The following is a 22,817-nucleotide window of genomic DNA, read 5'->3' on the forward strand; positions in this document are numbered from 1 at the left end:
CCCCACTGGTCCGGGTCTGGCCCCGCTCAACCCTTCCCACACACAGAGCAACTCATGACCTCACAGGCACTACCCAACACCATTGCTCCACCTGCGCATGATTCCCACCTCCCCCCCACCACATGGCTCATGCCCCCTGCATGTAGCCTCATGGTTCCCACCCCCCAGCTCCCTGTGCTGCTCACCTTGCTGTCCCACCCCAGGGGCGGGGGCAGAGGCAGGGGCAGGAAACAGCAGCTGGAGGAGGCAGCTACTGTTTTTAAAAAAGTAAGAAACCTTACAGCAGGCATAAATCCTTTTCTGTCACCTTTACACATGAAAGGTCACCTTAAGCATTCGTGAAAAACTGTACGCATTGGTTGGGACCGGTGTCTGTTATGGATGTTGTGTTACTCTTCGCTGCTTCAGTAGAGAGCAGATTAGAGAAACTGGCATTATGCAACAGCTAGGAGTTGAGCTAGGCTCCCAGCTGAAATCAGTGTTAAAACTCCCATGATTTATGTGGTAATAGGATCATGCTCTTAGAGGAGAAGGGAGTGTGGCAAAGGATGTGAAGACGACTTATTTGCTGTGCTTATTGCATTCTAAGTCATGGAAAAAAGTTCCTGCAAAGAGTGGCTTTGACTAGTGCATATGCCAGCGAAATTGTTTCAATTCCTTTGACCCTCTTTTAGAAAGTATTAAATATCCTTAAAAGCACCAAAACCAGAAAACAATACTGTATATAGGCACAATTAATCATTCAAATGAAAAACTTCTGCTTTGTGCAACATGCTCTTGGCTTTCTTCAATGTGCTTTTGGTTAAAGGAATGGCATTTTATAGCAGTGGAAAAGGGTAGTACTTGATTTTTTCCTTTTTTAAACCCCTTAGAATAAGGGCTCAGACTAGATCTATTGCCATGCATTGTGACCTAAAACTTGACTTAAACATTCTCAGAGTAAATTCTTCTATTTACAGCATTCAATTAAAATTATTTACTACTTTCATTGGTGTTGAGATGAGGAAATGCTTTTTGTTGCATAGTATGTAAAAGAAGAACATTAAAATTGTTTAATAATATGCTAATTAATAGGAATTATGGTCTGGGCACTGGAGTTTGGGGTGAGGAGCCTGACGTATTAGCTTTGTTCACCTTATTTTCCTAACACTGCCAGCCTAGGGTTCTGCTCACCTATAGGAGTTGGTTAGGCAGGCCTTATTCAGCCCTCCACATAAGTCTGTGGGCCACATCTTACCTTTGTCCTCCAGAATCAGTAGTCCCATCTCCCTTCTGTGGGTTTCCTCCTCTTCTGTCTAGGTCTTCATCACCCCTAAGTCTTAAGTATAGTCTCTGAGCAAGAAAATACCTTCCCAGGCAGTTGTCCAGATGCCTAAGAGCTTCTGTAGCTTTAGTTTCTAACCTGGACTGATCCCTCCTCCCTTCCTCCCAGTCTTTGTAGTCCCAGGGGGAGTGAAGCTGGGAGTGGTCAGTCACCTGAGTCCTGAAGGGATGTCTGCCAGGGCTTTACCTGAAGTCCTGCTCTTCTGTTCCTGTTTGGGATTTACAGATCCCATCACTCTCCTTCGGCAGGCTGTATTTTTGTCACTCATAGACTAGACCCAGGACTTCAGTACCCAGTACCCTATGTTCAACCACACAAATCCAGCAGGTCTGGCTGGGTTCAGCACCTGTGGTTTTTCCCTTAAGGACTTTACCTGTAATGGAATATAGTGACCCAACAACCTTCATAAAATGATGTATTATTTAATAATACTTTAGAGATGCATTTAGGGAAAAGATGTTAAGCTAAGCATTTGTGCGCAGGCCTGTCTTTCCTGAAGCCCTTCCTTGTGTTCTGTGACCAGGGGCTAGCTGAGTTTCTTCAGACACCTTGATGGGCCCTATAGCTCAGTGTGAAAACAACTGCCTGACCTTTGAGCATAGTCTTACAGTACCCAGGATCAGCCCTGCATGGTGAGCAGTTTTGTAACAGCTGGAGCCTGCAGTTAAAATTATCACAGTTCTGCCATAGCTTCTTTACCACGGTGGAGGTTGCTTATTTTGAGCAGTTTTGTTATTTTTGCTTGCTTTTTCTTTAGGTTACTATATGAGCATGTTTAATAATGAGCAGCCAGACAACGTAGAGCTTTCTTCAGGTATTGCTAAGTATGCCCGTAAGCAAGCCCTTCCTAAGTCATCTGTGCACTGGACAGTTTCCTGAGGTTAACTTTTCATTGCCTCAGTTTCCCCTTTATTCTAAAATGTAAGAACAGTAAAACAAGTCTGCTGAGCCATACATAGATGTTGATGGATAGTTAATGTTTATAAAAGGTTCTCATGAAACCTGGTGAAAATTCCTGGGCAAGTGTTTGGTTTTGCTTCTTAGGTCTTATATGGCATCTTGTCTTTTCAAAGCACTAGACAGCATTGGTTTTCTGTGTAATAACCTGGTGATACCAATGGATATTTATTTCAACAGTGATTAACTGGAGTAATGTGGAGTGCTGAAAGCTCTGATTTCAACACTGGCTGGCCCAACTTCCTGTTTTCTAACTGCTTTTGTTTACGTACTTTTTTGCCTGTGAAATGCTATAAGTTCATTTTTTTTCCCTTTGCAGAACGAAGACACGGTTCAATGTGTAAACCTTCCCCATCTCCAGCTTCTCCACCCTCCAATCCCAGGACATCACTAGTACAGATGAAACCGAAATCCTGTATCAGTGGCCATAACCCTGTCAGCAGTAACTCAAAGCCATTCAAAACGCCCAAAGACAATCTACTTACCTCCAGTAGCAAACAGCACACTGTCTGTCCTTCGAAAGTATCACGGGATAAACCCTGGTAAGTACCATTGCTGTGGATAGCTGAACTTTGGTTGCAAAGCAGACTTCTGAATATTTATCTCATACAAACACACATTCTCTTTTGCATATAAAAATTAAGCTCTTGCAATTGCTCTGGGAGGAAATGGGAAATAAAGGCTATTAAAAGCAAAGCAAAAAATAAAACAGTAGGATGAAAAAGGAAAACCGACAGCTCACCTATATGACGTACCACAAAAGGTATGCTTCTTTGAAATGCATGGAGCAAGTGAGATGTCTTTTGAACTCAATAGCTTAGTTCCACCTAACACCACAAAAGCAGCCTTTAAAATTAATATTGCTAAATATTGGCCTAACCAAAATCAATGAGAGCTTGTTTGCCTACTTCCCCACCATTTATCTTGGGCACCAGCTGCCGTTACACCTTATTGTTTTGGTGATGACTGTATGTTTGAATACACAGAGAAAGTGTAGTACAAGGAAAGGTTAAGAGAATTAGGCATGCTTAGGTTGCAGGAAAGGCAAGTAGGGGGATATAATAGCAGTCTTCAAATATCTGAACGGCTGCCATTAAGAAGAGAGACTACAACTTTTGTCCCTTGCTCCAGAGGCTTCAAATTGCAGCAAAGTAGATTTATTTGGGTATCAGGAAACAGGTCCTTGCTGGTAGAACAGTGGCATAGTCTGCCCAGGTAATTTCCTTGTGCGGTCTCCTTCATTGGAGGTTTTCAGGAAGAGAGTGGATAAACATTGGATAGAGATTACTTAGGAATAAAATTCCTGCAATTTGAGCAGAGGGTCCTCCAGATGACCCTTGAGGTCCCCTCCACCCATGTGAGTTTTATAATCTGTAAAAGTCGCTGTTCTCTAGGTCTTACAGTGCAGGTGTATGTTTAGGCTATACAGTTGCTGAGACAGTCCTCTTATGTCTTCAAAGCACAGTTGTATGAATGTAAGCAAAAGTAAACTATCTTTGTATCTTAACAAATGAATTAGTCTTCAGTTACACAGAGAAGGGAAGCTGTTTTGATTATGGTGCTAATTTGTTACTTGCAAGATCTCAGTTAAGTTCTTGGCTCATACACAGGCTACTTGTGTGACATAATGTCTCTGTTCTTAGTTTTCCAGCTATAGAATTAAGTTAATAGCACTTCCTTTTTCGTATTTGTCTTGTCTCTCTGTTGTATGCATTCTTTGGGTCAGGGACCTCTCTTAACAATATTTATGTCTTGTATCTAGTATAGTAGGGTCCTGATCCATGTTAGGGTGCCTAGGCACTATGGTCATACAATTAATAAATAAGCAAATAAGTAAAATCTAGAAAGCCAAGTTTTCTTAAAGAACAGGCCACATTTTTCTTAGATACAGTATGAACTACAAACAGAGTTTAGCTTATTGTAATTGTGATAACAGAGCTGGTCCAGTTCTGACTTTTTACAAACAATCAAATCCTCCAGTTCTACATGACTGAATGCCCCAAACAATTATGGTAAAAAACTGACAGAAGATACATCTCCTGACCTTTAAAACTGGTAATAAAAAGATCTGAAGTAGATTTTACCCAGTTATAATGTATCTCCTCTCACATACTGTGCAGTACTGCTACTGACCACAGGTCCATTTTTTTAACTAAGACTTTTTTTCTTTAACCTTGCTCATGAAATTAAAAAAAAACAAAACCCCGTATAGGATTTCAAAACATCAACCATGCTGAGCTTTCCAATCCCAGGAACGTTCACAGCAGTTTTTCATCACACTGACACCCGTGTGGTGCAAGTCCTTCTGCTCAGTGTCATGCGCATCCTTCGCTGTGCCAGCAGATAGCATTCCTTAAGTCAGCAAACGCCCAGAGTTCAACAGTGTGTCAGTGCAAACTGGCTCTGAATGGCTTTATTCAGAGACTTGTAAAACAAAATAACCATTTCTACCAAGAAACAAATTAGGAAATGTTTCTTAGTCCTAATAAAGAAGCTAAGTTATTTTGTGCAGTGAGCTAGTACAGCCATTATTAACTTAGTGGTTCTGTCCACAAAGCATCTGATGTGTTTACAAGTAATCCTCACAACTACTTGCAAAGGGTGGTAAGGAAGTCTTGTTGGATTCCCATTTCACAGATGGAAAACTGAGACACATTTTGGTCAAAGGGCCTGTTCATGAGTTTCTTTGTCACAATCTGATACCTGGAACTCTTGAGCATGCTGCTTATTCCCAAAAAGAGTCGGGAAGATCTTTGCTCTTCTGTGAGTGTCAGCCAGTTTCACAAGCCTTAGAAGAGGAAGGATAGTATTCATGGCATTGTTAGGTTTTCTCTTTGGAACCGTGCAGAAGAAAGTCTGCTTATGGCGTGTTGTAAGTTACTGAACATTCAGTGACTTGGGTGTTTTTGATTCATTTTATTTTTTTTTAAAGCCCAGAAGGTGCCCCACTGATCACAAAATCATAGAAATTAGGGCCTGGAAGGGACCTCAAAAGATCACAGCCACCCTTCCCTGCTCTGGGCAGTAATACTGCTGAGATCAAATGATCCCAGCAAGATGTCTGTCCAGTCTCCTCTTGAAGATTTCCAAGGTTGGGGACTGCACCACCTTTTGGGAAGTCTATTCCAGATTCTGGTCACCCTTACTATAAAGAAGTTCTTTCTTGCATCCAACCTGAAAACATCCTCTAACACAGGGGTTTTCAACCTTTTTTAAGGAGTGTATCCCTTCTAGTGGGTACCCCTCCTGGACTGTATCCCCTGGATGAGTGGGCGAGGGTCCACCAGTGATGGGGTGGGGGAGGTACTTGGGTGGTGGTAGCGTGCGACGGCAGCAGGAGAAGCTGGGGTACTTGGGAAGTACGTCCCTGCCACTGCCATGTGGTAGCACACTTCCCAAGTACCCCTGCTTCTCTGCGCCACTGCGTACCCCCTGGGGCCTTCCCAAGTACCCCCAGGAGTACATGTACCCCTGATTGATGACCCCTACTCTAACAGTTTATGGCCATTGCTCCTTGTCCTCCCTTGGGGCATCCTAGTTGAACAGTTTTTCTCTCAGCTCCCAATATTAACACCTTACATACTTACAGACGGCCACCAAGTCCCCCTTCAGTCTTCTCTTCCCGAGGCTGAAGAGTCCCAGATCCCATATTCTTTCATCAAAATGCAGTGCCCAGAACTGGACACAGTACTTTAGCTGGGGTCTCACCAGTGCCTAGTAGAGGGGAAGTATCACTTCCTTAGCCCTGCTTGTGATGCATTTGCTAATGAATCCTAGTATGCTATTAGCTCTGTTGACTACAGTATTGCACTGGCAGTTCACATTCATCCTGTGATCAACGATAACCCTGAGGTCTCTTTTAGCCATTGTGTTGGCCAGGACATCTCCTCCTAACCTATATTCATGTCACTGGTTACTTCTGCCCAGATGAAATACTCTGCATTTATCTTTATTGAACTGCATCTGTTTCTGCTTCTGCCCACCTTTCCAGCTTGTCCAGGTCTGCATGGATCCTCATCCTATCCCCTAGCTTGACTGCTTTTCCCCATAACTTAGTATTGTCTGCAGACTTGGACAATGTGCTTTCCACATCCTCACCTAAATTGTTGATAAAGATGTTGAACAGCATGGGGCCAAGAACTAAACCCTAGAGGACACCACGGGTCACCTCCTGCCAAGATGATACAGACCCATCCAATAACACTCTCTGGGTTTGACCCCTAAGCCAGTTCCCAACCCACCTGACTGTGGATTCTGCCAGCCCACAATCCCCCGGTTTTTTTATAAGTGTGTCATGGGATACCATATCAAAGGCTTTTTTAAAATCCAAGTACATGACATCAACTGCGTCTCCCACATCTAAGCAGTTTGTTACTTGATAATAGAGGCTAGGGACAAAAGTTACACATAAACCTGTTTAAGTGATCAGAAACTGGTTTAAACCTGTAATAGAACAGAAGCTATGGGCACATAAACCAGTTTCAGAAGGCTGAAACTGGTTTAAGATAAACCTGGTTGAATGTAGTTCAGACTTAACTGATTTGGGTCAAACCGGTTTATGAAATTTCTGTCCCAGACCCCTTCCTGGTTCAAGTTAAATCAGAGTCCCCCCAGATCCCAGCATGCTTTATAGCCCTGGGCTAGGCTGGGCTGGGCCGGGCTGTGTTTTGTTGTCTGCTCCATAAAGCAGGGCTGACCCTGCCCCTCTGCTCCCTAGTTGGAGCAGTGAGGGGTGGCTGACAAAAGGAGGGATGCAACCCAGCTGGGATGCATCCCAGTGTATGGCAGGGGGTACTGCCCTCTCCAGGTAAACCCCGGCTGGGGCCAGGGAGGGGGGTTAAACACCACTTCCCCCATGCAGACTTATTGCTGGCTGCAGCTGTGGACTACAAACCCCAGAGGCACCTGGAAGCAGGAAGAGAAAGTGATGAGCAACCCTGCAAAATCCTGCTGCTGTAATGCTGGACTGCAAATTCCAGAGACCTCAGGGGCAGCAGGAAAAGGAAGTGAACACTCAGCCAGAGGTCTGTGTTCTAGCGCCCCCTGGCCTCTGGCCTGAGCCACTGTAGGCATGTGGCTGCATTTCCTGAATCAAAGATAAATATCTGTTCACTTCTGTTTCAGTTTAATCTCTGCAGTTTAGACTAACCTGCAAAGACTGGATCAATTCAGCCTTGGGCTTTTTGACTGTCTGTATTTAGCCAGAAGGAGATGAGGTTTTTCAGACATGACCTGACCTTTTAGTCTGACCTCCTGCATAACATCAGCCAGAGAATTTCTCCAGTAATCCCTGGATAGGGTCTATAAGTTTTAACGAGCATATCCTTTAGAAAGAAATAACTTCACATTAAAATATAAGCCTGATTTCTAGTCTGAATTTGTCTAGCTACAGCTTCCAAATATGGTATGCCTTTGTCTCCTAGATTAAAGCTCTCTGTCAGAAAGATGATCACTGATTTAACAGCCATAGGATCATAGGGAAGTAGGACTGGAAGGGACCTCACAAGGTTATGTAGTCCAGCTCTCTGCTCAAGGCAGGATCACCCTGACTAGACCATCCCAACCAAGTGTCTATTTAACCTGTTCTTGAAAACTTCCAAGGATGGAGATTCTGCAGTTTCTCTTGGTAACCTGTTACAATGCTTGACCACAGAAAGTTCCTTCTCATCTCCAAGGTATATTTTCCCTGCTGAAGCTTGCAGCCTTTGCTCCTAATCTTGCCCCCTACAGCTGCAGAGAAAAGCTCATCTCCATCCTATCTGTAATCATCCTTCAGGTATTTGAAGATTATTATCAATCCCATTCCCCACCCCCTCCAGTCTTATCTTCTCCCTCCAAGGCCCCTAATAATTTTTGTTGCCCTGTGCAAAACTCTTTCCAAACTCTCCACATCTTCCTTGAAGTTTGGGGCTCAGAACTGGACACATTACTCTAGGTGGGGCCTTGCCAGTGCTGAATAGAGTAAAAAAAAATAATTTCCCTTGATTTGCAAGTGACATTCCTCTTAATATAACCCAGGATGCCTTTTGCAACGAGAGCACACTGTGGGCTCATATTCAGCTTATGGTCCACCTAACCCTCAGGTCCTTCTCTGCAGTACTGCAACTAAACCAATCATTCTCCAGGATTTTGCATGTGTCCTTGTTGTATCTCATCCGGTTAATTGTGGACCATTTCTCCAATCTGTCCAGATTATTCTGAATCCTAGCCCTGCCTTCCAGGTTTTCTGCAGCTCCACTCTACTTGGTGTCATCCACAAATTAGCTAAGAATGCACTCAGTCCCATCATCCAAATCATGAATGAAGATATTAAAAAATGTTGGACCTGGGGAGAAGCTTTGATACCTCCTCCCAACTAGACATTGAGCCACTGATGACTAGTCATTGAGTATGATGATCCAACCAGTTATGTATACACCCTACAGTACTTTTGTCACCTCTTAAAAAAACTCAATCATTAACTTTATTCAAGAGTAAATTAAGTCTCTTACTATGAGGCATAAAACTATTTTTTAAGAATGTGTCATATTTGGTCAGACCATAGGTCCATCTAACCTAGTATCCTGACTCTCTGTGACAGAGAGTGAATGCTAAAGAAAAGAATATTTAAGTAGGACATATCCAGAACAATTCATTCCTTTACCCTCTCCCCATACAACTTCTAGCATTCAGAGATCTAACAGGAAGTCCTAATTTTGAGGTTGGACCCCTTACTGTCACGCTTGACGCCTGCTGATTAACCTATCCTCCATGTATTTGTGTAATACCCTCTTGCACCTGGTTCAGTTATCAGCCTCCACAACATCCTGTGACAATGAATTAATTTTACATTGTTTGAAAAACACCTTTATTGTTTGTTTGTTTTATACCTGCTGCCTAATCATTTTATCGTATGTTTTCTAGTTCTAGTTTTTTGGAGCCCTTTCTGTTTTGTGACATCCATTTTTAAAATATGGAACCTGGAAATCGACCTTATAGTTCAGTAATGGTCTCTGTTATGACCTGGCACAGTAGATTGTGTTACTGTCATCAGTGTGTTACTGGTGTACGTAATCACTGGCCAAAGGGCTTCCAAAATGCTTTGATTTTTTGGTAAAATCTAATCACTGTTTCTAGCATTGGGTCTACAGAGCATACTCCTAGGCTCAGGCCTCTTATATGAATCCCTTCTTTGGGACCCGAGGCATTACAATCTAGTTACCATAGTCCAGTGATTCTTAACCTTTTTAGACTCAAGGCACCTCTTGGAAAATGTCAGCTTGTACTTTTCACTTGATTTTTGACTACACAAAAATAATAGAGCAATTCTGTTGCAAAGAACTGAGAAAGACCGCAACCAGTCAGAATGTTTCTAAACCTATTGATTCCTATTTGAAATTTCTGGGTTTATCTTGTGAATCACGTTTGCATGCCTAGCCATGGCTAGGGGTTGGCAACCTACAGTCCATACATAGGCCAGATCATTGGAGTGGGGGACAGGATGCTTCAGCAGCATTTGAGAGCAGGGGCTTCTCTGGAGCTTTGGCAGAGAGAATGGCTACAGCAGCCAGCTCCTGCCTCTGACCTAGGGTGGGTCATTACAGCTCCTAGCCTGAAAAAGTTGTCAACTATCGATTCACGCCTAACCCTTTCTGGGACTTTGTGGCAAGAATGCAAGGAATACAGGCAAAGACATTCCTTAATTACAAAGATATAACTCTTCAAGCACTCAAGAACTACACATCTTTGAAAACAACACAGGTTTGGATGCACCATTGCCTAGTCTGATCTCACCCCTACAGCAAAGCCAAAGTCCATTGGTGCTTTGGGCTCAGCAGAGTCCACCCATTCTGTCTTAGACGTGGTACTCGTTTCCCCTTTCCTCCCTCCTGCACAGAGTAAAACTCTGCTATTAAGTAGGTCTCTTCTCTCGGTCATTTCATCAAGTGACAAGCTCCAGCTCCCCCCTTGTAACATATGCCCCATCTGTGAAGTCTGAGATTTGTTCTGGGGAGGGAAAGAAATCATCAGTAGAGCCAGTATTTGAAAAACAGTCAGAGTTGGCAGGCTTTAATTGCTATCTTGATGACTCCCCTGTGTTACTTGATCAATAAACTGTGAAGCACCTGTTCTGGAAAAGACAGGTGTCTGGAATACACTATGTTAGCATCTCCTCAGGCAAGTTTATTCATCCGTTCAACACAATGCTAAAATGGAGTTCATAATTAGATAGACATTTCCCTCACTACTACAGTCGCATTAACATTGTATACAGGGGTAATACCATACCACTACTTCTATTTTTTGTAATCTCCTGCTTATACATCCAATGGTGAGGTTAGTGATTAGTCAGAATCACCCCTGAAGCTCATGTTCAGATTTTTATCCACAATGTCCCTAAGCCTTTTCAGAGCCATTGTGTTCAGTGATAGTCTCCTGTTCTGAAAGTGTGATCTGTATTCTTTGTTTCTGTATGCTGGGTTTGACTGCTTTAAGACACATGTTCAGATGACATCAGCTTACCATGCAACGCTCATAGTTTCATAGTTAGTAGGGTCGGAAGGGACCTGAGCAGATCATTGAGGCCGACCCCCTGCCATGGCAGGAAAGAGTACTGGGGTCAAACGACCCCAGCAAGGTGTACATCTAGCCTCCTCTTAAAGACCTCCAGGGTAGGAGCCAGCACCACTTCTCTTGGAAGTTGGTTCCAGATCCTAGCCACCCTGACAGTGAAGTAGTGCCTCCTGATATCTAGCCTAAATCTACCCTCTGCCAGCTTGTGAACATTATTCCTAGTCACTCCTGGTAGTGCTTGGGGGAACAGGGACTCCCCCAATGCCTGCTGGTCCCCTCTGACTAGATCCACTAGATCCCCCCAGAACCTTCTCTTGTGGAGGCTGAACAGGTTCAGGTCCTGTAGCCTCGCCTCGTAGGACCTGCCCTGCTGCCCCCGATCATGCTAGTGGCCCTCCTCTGGACCCTCTCCATGTTGTCCACATCCCTCCTGAAGTGCGGTGCCCAGAACTGGACACAGTACTCCAGCTGCGGCCTGACCAGTGCCGCATAGAGGGGGAGGATTACCTCCTTGGATCTGCTTGAGATGCATCTGTGGATGCATGACAAGGTGCGGTTGGCCTTCCTGACTGCATCCCCACACTGCCAGCCCATGTTCATCTTGGCATCAATAATGATTCCAAGATGCTTTTCTGCCTCTGTACTGGTGAGAAGGGAGTTCCCCAGCCTGTAGGTATGGTGTCAGTTGTTTGTCCCCAGGTGCAGCACCTTGCACTTGTCGGTGTTGAAACCCATCCTGTTCTCAGCCACCCACCCCTGTAACCTGTCTAGGTCTGATTGTAGCCTATTCCTTCATTCTAGCTTGTCCACATCCCCCCACATCTTAGTGTCATTAGCAAATTTGAACAGGGTGCTTTTTACCCCCTCGTCCAAGTCACTGATGAAGATGTTGAACAGTGCGGGCCTGAGGACCGATCCCAGGGGGACCCCACTGCCCACATCCCTCCAGGTCAAGAATGACCCATCCACCACCACTCTCTGGGTGTGGCCCTCCAGCCAGTTGGCGACCTATTTGACTGTCTAGGTGTCGACACCACAGTCCCCCAGTTTCTTAATGACAACGGGGTGAGAGACAGTGTCGAAGGCCTTCCTAAAGTCCAGAAAGATTACATCCACTGGTACCCCTGCATCTAAGGATTTGGTGACCTGGTCGTAGAAGGCCACCAGGTTGGTCTGACAGGACCTGCCTCTAATGAACCCATGTTGGTTGCCCCTAAGCATAATCTCCCCTGCTGGCCTCTCGTGGACAAGTGCCAGGATAATTCTCTCAAAAAGCTTACCCAGGATTGCTCGTCATTCTGCAAAATGCAGTTTTTCCAGCATTCGTCATTCATCAGGTTGTTTTTTTTTATCATCGCAGTCTTTACCAGCAGTGATTTTCAGGAATCCGGGTTATCCATTCACCAAGGAAAAATGTGGTAAAACCCGGATTTTCTCCTTTGAACAAGAAAAACGTGGGAAGTGGTTTTCCCCTTGCAGGCTGGAAAAGTTGGGGAGTAAGGGGCACTGGCAGGACCCAGAGGGAAGTGGGTGGGGAGTGAGGAGCACTGGCAGGGCCTGGGGGGCTGTGGGTGGGGAGTGAGGGGCAATGGCATGGGCAGGGTACTGGCATATCCAGGTTTCTCAGTGCTACAAAGCAGTGCGGGGACAGCCACAGCTAGACCCATGACCTGGTGAGTGAAGGGGCAGGGGGAGCTCTGATTTTCCATGATCAAAAACCCCAAATCAAACACCAAGATTTATAGGTATTTAGAATGTATTTTATTATAGTGATTGAGTACTGGTAAGCTTCCAAGTTGCTTTGTAATTGTAAATATATTGATAAAACATTGTGTTTAACTGATGTCTCTCTCTCTCATGCATGTGTGTATAGATAAATAGATAGATACAGTGGCATTTCATTTTAATCTCAGAAGAACATGGGTTTTGGGGTTTTAATCAGAGAATCTGCTATTTTTATAATTGGAGAAACCCAGGATCCCTGATTTTTATATTTTTCTTCATATTATTGAAAAGATATTGAACAGTATTTGCTTTTAAATGGATAGAAAAACCTATGATAGGATAGTTTTCCAGTTACAGTTATTTTTTCAGTTCCATCCGTTAAACATTTTTATTCCATGTAATGAGCTGCATAGATTTTTATAAAGTGATGATGGTTTAATCAGAATTTCTTAGGGAGTAGATACTCTGCAGACATCTAAAATACTGTGTCAGACAGTTACCTTTGAAATAACAAATCTGACTAAAACCAATATTGATTTTCGTGTGACAGGGTCTCTCTTTTCCATAAACTTGATTGGGTTAATTACACTGTCATCTTTTAAGTCCTTATTCCAGGACTGGCCAGCAGATATTCTGTGGGCTTCATTCAGCCTGTGAGGGTTTACTATGCGGCCTCTGGTGACCCACCCAGCTACCATTTCCCCATTGGTCCAGCTGCATCAGCTGCTGGGGTCTCCAGCTTTTACTTTCTGTTCCAGCCCCAGGGAATAGGATGGAGTATTGTAGCCCAGCCCATGGTGCTGCAGAGGAGCCTGCGTTTAGGGAGGTGACAGTAAGGCAGTGCATTTGTGCACGGTGCAGCAGGGTGTGTGAGGGGCCAGCCTGTAACCCCCATTGGTGCAGCCCTCCAGCCACTAGATGTTAGCCTTATTAATTGGGACTGAATCTGTGTCATGCTAACAGTTTAGTGTTACATGGGTCATCCCATTTACCCTCCTAAATGTTGGCACATTTGCTTTCTCTCACAACCTTGCAGCTTTTCCTTTATTCCAATATCTGTTAAAATCAGTTTCAGTGATTCATAGAACTCGTTGGTCAGTTCTTTTAAGACTCTTAAGTGGAAATTATCAGGCCCAACAGATTTTAAAATGCTTACCATAAGTAGTTACTGCTTAATATTTTCCTTTGTTACTGTTGGAATAGAAAGTATTTTGTTACTATTGTATCATTATGTGAGATCAAGAAACCCCATCAACACTGGAGCTCAATTTTATTATACAAACATAAAATACTTATCAGAAAATCTCTCCAAAGCCTACCATCTAGATGGAGGCAGTAATAGAAAGACTAGTTTGTAGTTTTTATAGTTTTTATATGTTGGCTTCTTAGTTTTGTTTAATCAAATAAACAAGAGATACTGTATTAATGAATCACTAACCAGGCACCTTCTAGCCACTCTTATTAATAAGCATTTTAGTGTTGGGAACATGACAGACCTGTGTCTTAAGAAGGAATTTGAGAGAGAACAGATAAATGGCTCTTTTCTCCATCTGCTTCAACTACATTTTCAAAAGGCATCTTTGAAAAATACATATTCTAAGAGGAAAAATTACCTGCCTGCTGCTCAAAAATGTTTTCATCAAGTGTGTCCTAGGTGCTTTCTTCTACAAAATGGCTGAAACATTAATGACAGGGATTAAAGCTTAGTGCCCAGAGTTCTACTCTGACATATAGAAACTTTATCTGGAATCTTTATCATATGTTCCCAGGGTTGACATGGGCCATAAATTAGGTGGTGGTCACCTTATCTAACTTAAAGCCCAGTGATGTGGCTCATCAGAAATGTTTACAAAAGGATGAGAGAAAAACTATGGCCTCTGTTTTCCTTCAAGTGATTGCTCATATACTCATTTCACTATGAATGCTATGTGCTTCATCATGCACTTGGGCTTAAAGACTTTGACTACCAGTAGCTACAGGGCACATGTGCCCTAGTTATTCCCTGTTACCTCTAAAGAGATTAATGTTCAAGTGTGTTTGAATGTTTTGTGTGAAAATAAATGGAGCTTCATGTTAAGAAGATCAGAGTGAAAAATCAGGAAATGTATGCCAGGGAGTAAGGTAGAGCATAAGAGGGCAGGTAAGGGACTTTTTGGTAGATAGTCAGGAAGGAGGGGGAGTTTGGTAGAGAGGGCAAAAGGAATTCTGCTCCCCTGCCCTCACTAGGCAGCAGCACAGCAAGGCTGGGGGCAAATAAAACCAGGATTACAAAACAGGTTTTTGGAAACCCTGCTGGGAGAACAAGACTGTGCCTCAAAGGCTGGGGTTCAGGGTGTTCTGGGACGATTAGTCACATTGCTTGCTAGGGAGAGGCTAGAGCAGAAAGCAGGCCTTGCACAGGGTGGTGTCTGATGTGCACATGTTCAGCCAGCTTGTTTCCCAGGCAGCTGTCCAGTAGCTCTTTCACAAGTGGCGTCTGACAGGGTTACAAAAGCCGAGAGAAAGCAGCACTTTTTTTTTTTTTGGTAAAAGTAACAGGAACACCCAGTTAGGGCTAGTTTTTCAGCACTCAGTATAGCACAAAAACAGTGGATTGTCCTGCTTTCTCAACCCTAAACCAGGTACTAAGACCTCTGTAAAGGAAGAGAAATCTTATCTAGAAGGAAAGAGCAAAGACTGGATAGAACTGGCAAAGACGATAACTACTTTTTATCATTTATAGCCAGTCTCGTGTAGCCTAAATCTAGGCTATGAACCAGCAAGAGAACCTTTCTGAATTACAGACCAGAACTAACTCACTTTGGGCTATATGAAGAAAGCAGCATGTGGTTTGTGAATGTCAGAATACTTCTGTTCCTTAAAGTAAGGTAGCTGCTTACACTAGAAAGGGAGGATAAATATATCAGACATATTTCAAGAAAAATGTACGTCTAATAGAAAAACACAAAAGGAATTTACAGAAGATATTGTCTCTTGTTGACAAAGCAGCTTCTATTATGAAGAACCCATGTTTTCTGTATCGGAGTTGAAGAAGGATTATCGCTTCCACTAGAGCCTCTCTCCATGATGGAAAGAAGCAAGGCGATAACTAAACCTATTAAATTATACACAGCAAGAAAACGCTGTGCACCCGCAGGTCTCAAAAGAATTTGTTCCAAGTGACTAAAAACAGCGTTGTAAAACCAGCAAGAAGTAGGATAGAATCCACCAACTTTCTCAGTCAGTGTTTTCAGTTTGAACAAAGGAAACCAGATTGATTTTGACATGCCCAGGGAGGTATGGAGAGCCCTGTTTAATTTGGAGAAGGGAATGGTTGGAGTGTAGTTTAATGCACGTAAGAACTACTTTCTGGGGAATTACTAAAACAGAGATTAAAACAGTAATCTGCTAAACCAAGAAGTTAAGTAATGCTGATCACGTCGTTTTTAATTATTTTCTTAGGAATATTTAGCAGTAAATAATGAGACTCAAATTTTTTAAAAATCAAATAAATATACCAAAATATGTGAAAATACTATTTCCAATGGTTATTTTTCAAAGCTGCGTGCACCATAAGACCCTTTTACAAACTTCAGTTAGTGGCTGGTGAGGAGGGCATAGTGGGAGAGTTGTCAAAGACGATAATCAAATGCTGAAATAGACTTTTTGAGGTCTGTGATCTTGCAGTTGGACAAAGGATCAAATAAACCCTGTTATTGCCACATTCCACCTCAAAACATACGTATATGCAGGCTCATTCCTCTCCCCTTGACACTAACTGCAGCTACGAGACTGAGCTGTCGTCTTCCTGTCTTTCCTTGGCTCCTGTTGGGTGCTCACCTTTCCTGCTTGTCGCTGGAACCATATCAACTGTAAATTCTCCTGACTCCTGTTTTATAATCCAGCTCTGACTTAATTGAATGGTGTGCTGGTACCTACTTTCTATCCTGCTTTGCTTATGGTTGATTTGCACCAGTACACTCTTGTAGCACCTCTAAAGGATACTTCTCTTCTTGCAGTGCAAGCATGTGGTAATGTGGAGCAAAGAAAGGTAATGCTAATGCAATGAAAGAACAGGAAAAGTAGCTTTCCCACCCCTCCAATTCAGGAGACATTCCAGTGCCCAGTAAAGGGAGCTGAATATGAAGAAAATGTGTTGGAAATTGGAGTCTGTCAAAATGTGGGGAGCTGGCAACCTTGCTTTAAATAGGAGAAATGAGAAGAGATCAGAAAGATGCCCAGAGTTGAAAAAACCACATCTGTGGTATAAACATAATGCTGAATAATTAGAATTTATAATGTTACTTTCAAAAGATTCCCAAATCACGGAACAGGAAGTGGAAGACTTGCTACTTTGTCATCTATAAATAGCTTGATCCCCACTTTAGAGATTGGAAACTGAAACTAAGCAAAATTCAATAATAATGTAACACAGCAGATCAGAAACAGAGTTGGGAATAAAATGCATAGATCCCTCTGCTAGCCACTAGACCACCAATTGTTAGCTGTTCTGGCAATTGTATTACATGGATGCTACAGACAAATCAAGAATTGCAGAACCAAATAACAGCAGGATAACATTCATACATTTTAAGATGCATTTCAGGTGTTTGGGGACTCCTGTTTCATTTTAAAGAGATGCGGTTAAACATTTCAGGTGTTTGGGGACTCCTGTTTCATTTTAAAGAGATGCGGTTAAACATTTCAGGTGTTTGGGGACTCCTGTTTCATTTTAAAGAGATGCGGTTAAACGTTTGAGATGTGATTGAAATTGGAGAATTAATCCAGAAATTGGTGACACAACAGAAATAATATTGTGCATATATAAAGTAAAAATAATTTAATAGGCAAAGCCTGAAGAAAAGTGGACGAAGGTGTGATATGGATATTAGTCTACAAATATCTGAGAAGTATTAAGGTGTACAGGTCAGTTCTGTTACTTGAGAATGGCAGGAAATGATGCAGTGGCTTAGAAGTAAAAGTCCTATTACGTGTTGGAGGGAGAAATTCTTAACTGTTAAGACAGTTTGTCCAAGTTCTTTTAAAGAGGTACCATCAGTTGGTGTCTAGAAGTAGGTTGGAAATGTGATGAAATAATGTAGAGGGTTTTTTTCCCCCCTGTTTCTTGTATTGGGGTGAATTAAATGACTCCAGCCTCCTTCCCTTGGTAGATTGTTGCACTGCTTAACCATCCTCATTGTAAAAAATGTGTGCTTTGCTTCAGCTCCCAGAGATGGTTTCCTTTTATGCCTTTCTTCCGAAGGGTATGGACAGATACAACAATTAAAATGTTTCAGATGCCTTTTAATGTTTCAGAGGGGTGGCTGTCTACAGATACAAGCCCTTTGAAATGATCTAGAAGTATTTGAAACACTCCAAAATGGTACCTGTTTACATGAAGTGCTATTTTGAAGCATTTCACTTTTTTATGGCTGAATGGGTACTTAGGACCCATAGGTCCTCCAGAATCCCACAGTGCTCTTATCTCCTCCCTCTCTCCCCGACAAAGGAAAGAGAGCTGGGTGGACCGTCTGGCAGTCTGAATGAAAGTTTGCCAGCTGTCCAGCCAGCCACTGAGTCCTGCTTCTCAGACCCCTGCCAGTGCCATGTGCTCTGGCCCCAGTCACCTCTACCTCTGTGCTGGAAGGAGAAGGGAACAGGAGAGGGTCTGGAGATTTGGGCCTGGGATTCATGTAGTGGGAGCTTCTTGCCACTGCCACAGACCCCTGCTGACTCACACTGGGTCTCCCCATGTGGGTAGCATTCCCCACCCCCCTTCCAGGCCATGTGCTCAAGCTGTCCCTAGAGCCTAGCTATCCAGCCCCTAGCCTGTACTCCCCTGCACCTCTCTGCTTCCAGGAGGGGGCAGAAAAGTGGCTAGTGGATTGACAGCTGGAACCAGCAGTAGGGCACCCCCAGCTGCCCCCTCCCCTAGACTCCTGCTAGATGCAGCCCTCCCCATCCCCTGCTAGACCCCTGCATCCCCACCTTAGACCCCTGGCAGACTCTTGTGCCCCCACCACTGCCACTAGCCTCGGGATTTCAGCTGTCTATCCCCTGGTCCTCTTACCTCTCTGTCCCTTCAGCCTTCTGTAGCATCCCCCAGCAGGAGAGCAAGCAGCTGCATGCAGCAATTTTGAATTGTTTCAGCTGGGGTCAGGACAAGGGCTGCACATGTGTTACCCATCTGAAACAATTCCTTTTTTGAAATATTCCAAATGTTTCACTTGAAAACATTTCAGTTGTTACATCTGTCCACACCCTAAACTAAAGAGTCCTTTTAGCAATTGGTATTTTCTTCCTGTAAAGATGCCTGCATATTGAAATCAAGTCAGCTTTCTTGTTATTTTTTTTGAACAGCTAAGCAAGATGAGCTCTTGGAGCCTCTCACTGTAAGGCTTTTTTTCTTTCTTTTTTTTTTAGCTTTTGAATCATTTTGTAAACTCTTCTTTGAACTCACTCTAAGTTCTCAGTTCTCAGCAGGGATCCTGGCTTTCTCTGTTTAAAAATTGCAAATTCGCTGATAAAAATGCAAATTATCTAAGTAAATAACCTAAAATTGCGATTAAAATTAAACATTACTATAAGTATATGTATATATGTATCAGTTGAACACAATGTTTTATTGGTGTATTTACAATTTTAAAACAGTTGGAAGCCTACCAGCACCTCAATCACTATAATAAAATACATTCTAAATACCTATACATTTTGGCATTTGATTTTTGGATTTTTTATCATGGAAGATCAGAGCTCCCTCTGCCCCCTTCACTCCCCAGGACGCAGGCCCCCGCCCCTCACTCCCAAGCCACATCCCCCCACCCCTCCTGGTACCCCTCACACCCCACCCACAGCCCCCCCTGAGCCCTGCCAGAAGGTGCCTCTAGCTGCCAGGGCTACAGGGCCACAGACCTGTGTCTGCAGCCCCCTGCCCGAGCAGACCTGGGTTTGCAGTGCCTGAGCCCCAGTTGCCGCCTGTGGAAGGCTGCTGTGGCAGAGCAGGGCTCAGAGCCAGGCAGCCAGGGGGTGCTTCGCCATGGCTGCGTGGGACTTGCAGCGGCAACAACAAGCTTCCCTGTCTGCCCTGCCATGCTGGGTCCTGCCCTCTAGGCTGCAGAGGACCTGGGAGGAGGGCAGCAGGGCAGGGAGCCTAAGTGTGCCCCACACACAAATCTGGGGGGCATGTGCCCTCCATACCCCCTCCCTCCCAGGACTGTACACAGCAGCAGGGAGCCAGCCCCCCTCTGCCACCCTACAGTTGAGTCACCCTTGGCTCCACCACACTTCCCACCTGGGCCGTACGGCTGCTCATGGCCCCAGGCCCTAAGCCAGCTGGGCAGCACCCCTAGTCCTAGCCAATTAACTCCCTCCCTCACTATGGGGGCCTCAATCCCACCACCTTCTCCCACCAGCTTCTCCCAGCTGCCAGACTTACCTGCAGGAGCTGCTTTCCTGGCTGCCTGGCGGCTATGTGCATATACATGCACGTGGCATCCTCTGCCTGACTGCCCTCCTCCTGCTTCCCCCCAGCCCCTTGCAGGCTGGTACTCTGCCAGCCTACAAGGGGGAACCCAGAGTTTCCTGCATTTTTGTCTTTTAAAAGAGAAAATCCAGGTTTTTCTCCTTAAAATTAGAAAATGCAGGTTTTATCATTTTTTTTCTCATGGCAAGCAGAAAGCCTGGATTCCTGGTTACCAGTATCTTTCTTGAAAGCTGGATGCTATGATTGAACCTGTAGCTCATTATTAGGCCTACTACCATGCAGGAGAAAAATAAATTCCCTACTTCTCCTGACTTTGCATGCAAAGACAGGATTTTGGTTGTAATATAACACTGTGAACCCATTATATTTGGTCACTATAACCCCTATGTTCTTCTCAGAGTCACTGTTTTCCATGATGCAGTCCCCAGGCCCAGTATGTAGGCATGGTCTGAGAAACATTGTCCATTACTGTGTAACTTTCCATTCAGTTTGAATGGGTCCATTTTGCAAGGTGATCCAGAAGGACTTGTACAGTAGCCCTGTTCTCAGACCACCAATCTTGGTGGCATCCACAGATTTAATCAACAGTAGTTTTCTGTTTATTTCCCGATCGTTGATGGCAATGCTGAAGGTAGTCTTATCAATCCTTCAACATCTCCACACACTCAGTGAATGATGATTCCCAGCTGACAGCTACTTTTTGTGATCTGCCTGTCAGTTCTTAAACCATTTAATATTTACTTTTTAATATTCTACATATAGTGCTAATTGTTTAATCAGTGTCATGCAGGGGTAAGCGACATGCTTTTCAGGAACCTGTCACATGAATAGTTACTTTATCAGCCAAACTTGTAATGTCATCAAAGAATGAAATCAGATTTGTTTGACAAAACCCATTTTCCTTAGAACCGTGCTGGCTGTCAGCAATGATACTCATACCCTTTAGTCTTTATCCACTGACTTTTTTGCTTTTCTGTCCAGGAGAGCTGTCGGGCGTATCCTGCTTACCTTTTCTGACTATGAACACAATATTGGCACTCTTCCAGTTTTGCAGAATTTTCTCAGTATTCCCAAATTTATTTTAAAAACATCTTCAGGAGTACTGGCAGCTCTGTAGCTAACTGTCTTTCAACTCCTGGCTGCAGATTATCTGGGCCTGTTTATTTTAAAATGTTTATCCCTAACAGAAATTGTTTAATGTCTGCCTTAGTTACTAATGGTCTGGAAAGTATATCATACTCATGTGATATTATATTGTCTTCCTGCTTCTTTGAAATACAGAAGAGAAATATCTACTAAAAGCTTTCTTTTTTGTGCATCATCATTATTAATAATTTTACCCTCTCCATCTAGACAGGGAATTACAACTTTCTTAAGATTTTAGGGTTTATTTTGTTTGTGAATACACTTTAACTACTTACTGTTCAAATCCCTGCCAGCCACAGGTTTTTCCCTAATTGTCTTTGACAAGTTTCTACACAGCATGATATCTCATTTAAATCAGTTCCTGTCTTTCCACCTTCTTTTTATTTGTTATATGTTGTATTTTATTTCTGATCATTGCTTAGGAAGTTTTTCCCACTGAAGAGTGGGCTTTCTAACCAAAATTTTCATCTTTGATTGTGTCTTTTTCATCATCAGATAAGCTCATCCTAACATGCAGCTTTCATTGATGTTTTTGTCTAAGTTTTTCCTCCCAGTTAATTTCACTCAGAATTTTCTCAACTTTAGAAAATTAGCTCTCTTGAGGCACCAAGTAGATATGCTGCCAGTTGTAACTGTTCCCTTACTTCCTGTATTGGCTATAAATAGGTCAGGATTACTCGTGCTTGCAGCCCAGGGTTAAATTCATCCTGATCTGTCAAAATGAGGTCTAAAATTTAGTTTCATCCTGTTAAGCGCAGTACTTTTATTTTAGGAAGTTATTGTCTATAATTTATAGAGACATTAATGATTTACTAGCTGCTGCTTGAGATTTCTAGTATGTCTTCTACATTGAAGTCTCCCCTAACACACCAATTTTTCTTTCCTCACATTGCAGAAAGGTACTCGAGGAGTAATTCTTCCTCTTCTCTGGTTCAATCTTGTTGTCTGTAAAGCCCATATCTGCTGCATTGCCACCTTTGGTCTTTGTTAGCACATTGTTTTTTCCAGAACCTGCATTATCCATAACTCGAAATATGTTGTCTTCCATTACTCTTGCATTTACATTTTTCAATACTGAAATATTGTCTGTTACCAAATAAAATCTTATTATTGCATATCATTATTTTTAATTTAAATATATATTAAATTTGGATGGAAGAGCTCAGCTTTATTTACATAATAAGCAAAACATGCCTGATTTGGCTTCATATTGGCTATGTTTCCTGCTGTTCAAAATTATTGCATTTCAGTCATTTGAAAGAAAACGTTTTCTCCACAAGTTTGGTGATGTTATAATTTGTGTCCTGTCTTTTCACTGAAAAAGTTCAAGGGAGGAAAAAAATTCATGCAGACTATCAAATTCTGTGAGATAGTTGAAGTGAGACTGTAGCAGGAGAAGCCGGTATAAGTACTCTGCTTTATCTTGCACAACTCTGTTGCTAAGGGTAAAGTTGGCATGTAAGTTACACTGCAAAGTTATTTTGTAAAATTATTGAATGGCAAAAGGGTATAAGTTCTACATTGACTTCTGTTTCTGAACAACTTATTTTAATGTTTATGTCACCAGAGAATTTGGCCCTCTTGGTTATAGCTAGCACATGCCAAATCTAGATTTTGCCCTGGCGCACAATTTTTCTTTTTCATTTGATA

The 22,817-nt window shown here is 43.0% G+C and overlaps 1 protein-coding gene across 3 annotated transcripts in view; it reads left to right on the top strand.

The window, feature by feature from the left end:
- The window catches only part of ATXN7L1 (ataxin 7 like 1), a 232,420-nt gene that overhangs the window by 167,277 nt on the left and 42,326 nt on the right, over positions 1–22,817 (top strand). For all 3 annotated transcript variants that reach the window (XM_019509425.1, XM_019509422.1, XM_019509423.1), the window contains one exon: positions 2,601–2,823. In XM_019509425.1, coding sequence (XP_019364970.1) covers positions 2,601–2,823 — 223 coding nt within the window. The remainder of the gene's footprint in view (positions 1–2,600; positions 2,824–22,817) is intronic.

The sequence above is a fragment of the Gavialis gangeticus genome, unplaced genomic scaffold, assembly GCF_001723915.1.
Source record: "Gavialis gangeticus isolate Ggan-Ray unplaced genomic scaffold, GavGan_comp1, whole genome shotgun sequence".
Taxonomy (NCBI): domain Eukaryota; kingdom Metazoa; phylum Chordata; order Crocodylia; family Gavialidae; genus Gavialis; species Gavialis gangeticus.